Genomic DNA, 1934 nt, shown 5'->3' on the forward strand with positions numbered 1-1934 from the left:
TCGAAAAAGCTTTGTGCATTTCTTGAAGTTATTTTACCTTCCTGATATATTCTCAATTGAACAATTCGGCTCCATTCCAGCATTTCTTTCCATTTAAAGCGCAAATTTCTTTAGCCACGTTTAATGTTCACCGACGAATTATTCCTGCCATTGCATAATTTTTTTCAATATTTTAAATGAATTCAGCTTGTAACCGACTGCATTCGTGAATTATGCAACATCTTATTCTAACTATGCCAAATGGCATACATTATATAAACGTGTACTGATTTCATTTAATTCCAATTCGACTGTACAATTGACAAACGTACTTCCCAGTTTCGTCTATATCGATTATGAAGAAATGTTTCATTGTCAAAGATGTAAACTGAATTTAGAATATCATTTAAAGGGGACAAGCCAAGAACTAGAAAACTAGATAGTAAAAGTGAATGCATATCGCTTAATACTTGTAATCGGGACAAATTGAATTATTCAAAAATTTGGTAATATTTGGATAATTAAATGCGTAATCTTCATTCGGATATTGTCTTCTACGGACAATGGTGGGGAATTGACTATAAAGATGTGCCGTGTTGAGCACTTATCACGCTAATCCAAGAGTGCAACGATGAAGTGTGTTTTGGTAAGATAGTGGCGAGTTAAAAGATTGCTTCAAGTTTTTCTTGTAGGTTTTGCTTTATTTAGTTAACGCGGCGTTTGCGGGTGCGCTGACGGGGAGCTATCTTCCCACGGGTGGGCCAGGTGGATACTATGGATCGGGCAGTAATTACCATGGCAGCTATCAGGGTGGTTACGGTCACGGTGGTTTAGGTGATGGAACTATCCGATATGGACAAATTGGACTTGGTGGCAACTATTACGGAGGCGGACCTAGTGGATACTACTCCGGTGCAGGTCGTGGAGATGGCCACTATGCTGGCCAGTTTCAGCATACTGTAGGTGGTTTTGCTCCCGGAAGTTCTGCAAGCGGTGCCAGTTTTGGGGAAGTAAGTTACTTCCCAAAAATCTCGTACGACGCTAAAAGCTACGAGCACGGCAGTGTAGATGCCTTACCTGGGGCGGCTAGCAACCAAGTGCACTTTTACGGCGGACCAAGCGGTAGCCATACCCGTTTACAAATCCGCTTGGGCTCGGCTCCGCAGAAAACTCGTGTTTTGTTTGTAAAATCGCCGGACGCTAGTTCTTCGATCATTCCGGAAATTGTCGCGCCCCAAACCGCGTCGGAAGACAAAACGACCGTCTACGTATTGTCTAAACAGCAGCAAGCTCATGGATCTATCACTATACCTTCTGGTATCGCTGGCGGTAACACTGTGCAATCTAGACCTGAAGTATACTATCTCAAATACGACAATCAGCATGATGCCGAACGAGCCGTTGCTCAAACTCTTGGAGGTCATGGTGGCGGGGAACATGTTGTTGCTCAAGACAAAAATACGTTTGTAAGAACGTTGGAGGATTCGCATTTCTCACGGGGTCACGGTATCGGCGGACCAGTATATGGTAGTCACGGATCTGGAAGTACGGGAATTACATACACCGTTTCTGGAGGAAGTAAATACGGTACTCCTGGAGCTAGTGGACCATATTAAGTTTTATTTATTTATTTAGAAAGTAGCTATGTTTTTCTTAGTTACTTATATGCTATTTAATTGGCTTCCCTTATTTATAAACGTCATTTGCCTATTAAAAAACGAATAAAGAATTGTAATTTACATCTTAGCTACTTTTCTCACTCCGTGAAGTAGGTACAAATACTGTTCTTTGCCATTTTAAATCTTCCTCATTTTACGGAACCGGGTAGCCACTTAACTACACTGAGTACAAATTACAAACAGTATAATTTAAAAACTAATCAATGAAACTAATAAACTTAGGCAATTGATAGCATAATTTTTCCTTTGATAATAATATTAACAGTTTTATAATCA

The 1934-nt window shown here is 40.3% G+C and overlaps 1 protein-coding gene across 1 annotated transcript; it reads left to right on the forward strand.

The window, feature by feature from the left end:
- Nucleotides 1-296: 296 nt before the first annotated feature.
- LOC116174849 (prisilkin-39-like) lies at nucleotides 297-1718 on the forward strand. The gene is made up of 2 exons (XM_031492863.1): nucleotides 297-625; nucleotides 672-1718. Exons 1-2 carry the CDS (start codon nucleotides 611-613, stop codon nucleotides 1593-1595), a joined length of 939 nt encoding a protein of 312 aa, XP_031348723.1. The 5' UTR covers nucleotides 297-610; the 3' UTR covers nucleotides 1596-1718.
- The last annotated feature ends 216 nt before the right edge of the window (nucleotides 1719-1934 follow it).

Source organism: Photinus pyralis, unplaced genomic scaffold (assembly GCF_008802855.1).
Source record: "Photinus pyralis isolate 1611_PpyrPB1 unplaced genomic scaffold, Ppyr1.3 Ppyr1.4_LG6, whole genome shotgun sequence".
NCBI lineage: Eukaryota > Metazoa > Arthropoda > Insecta > Coleoptera > Lampyridae > Photinus > Photinus pyralis.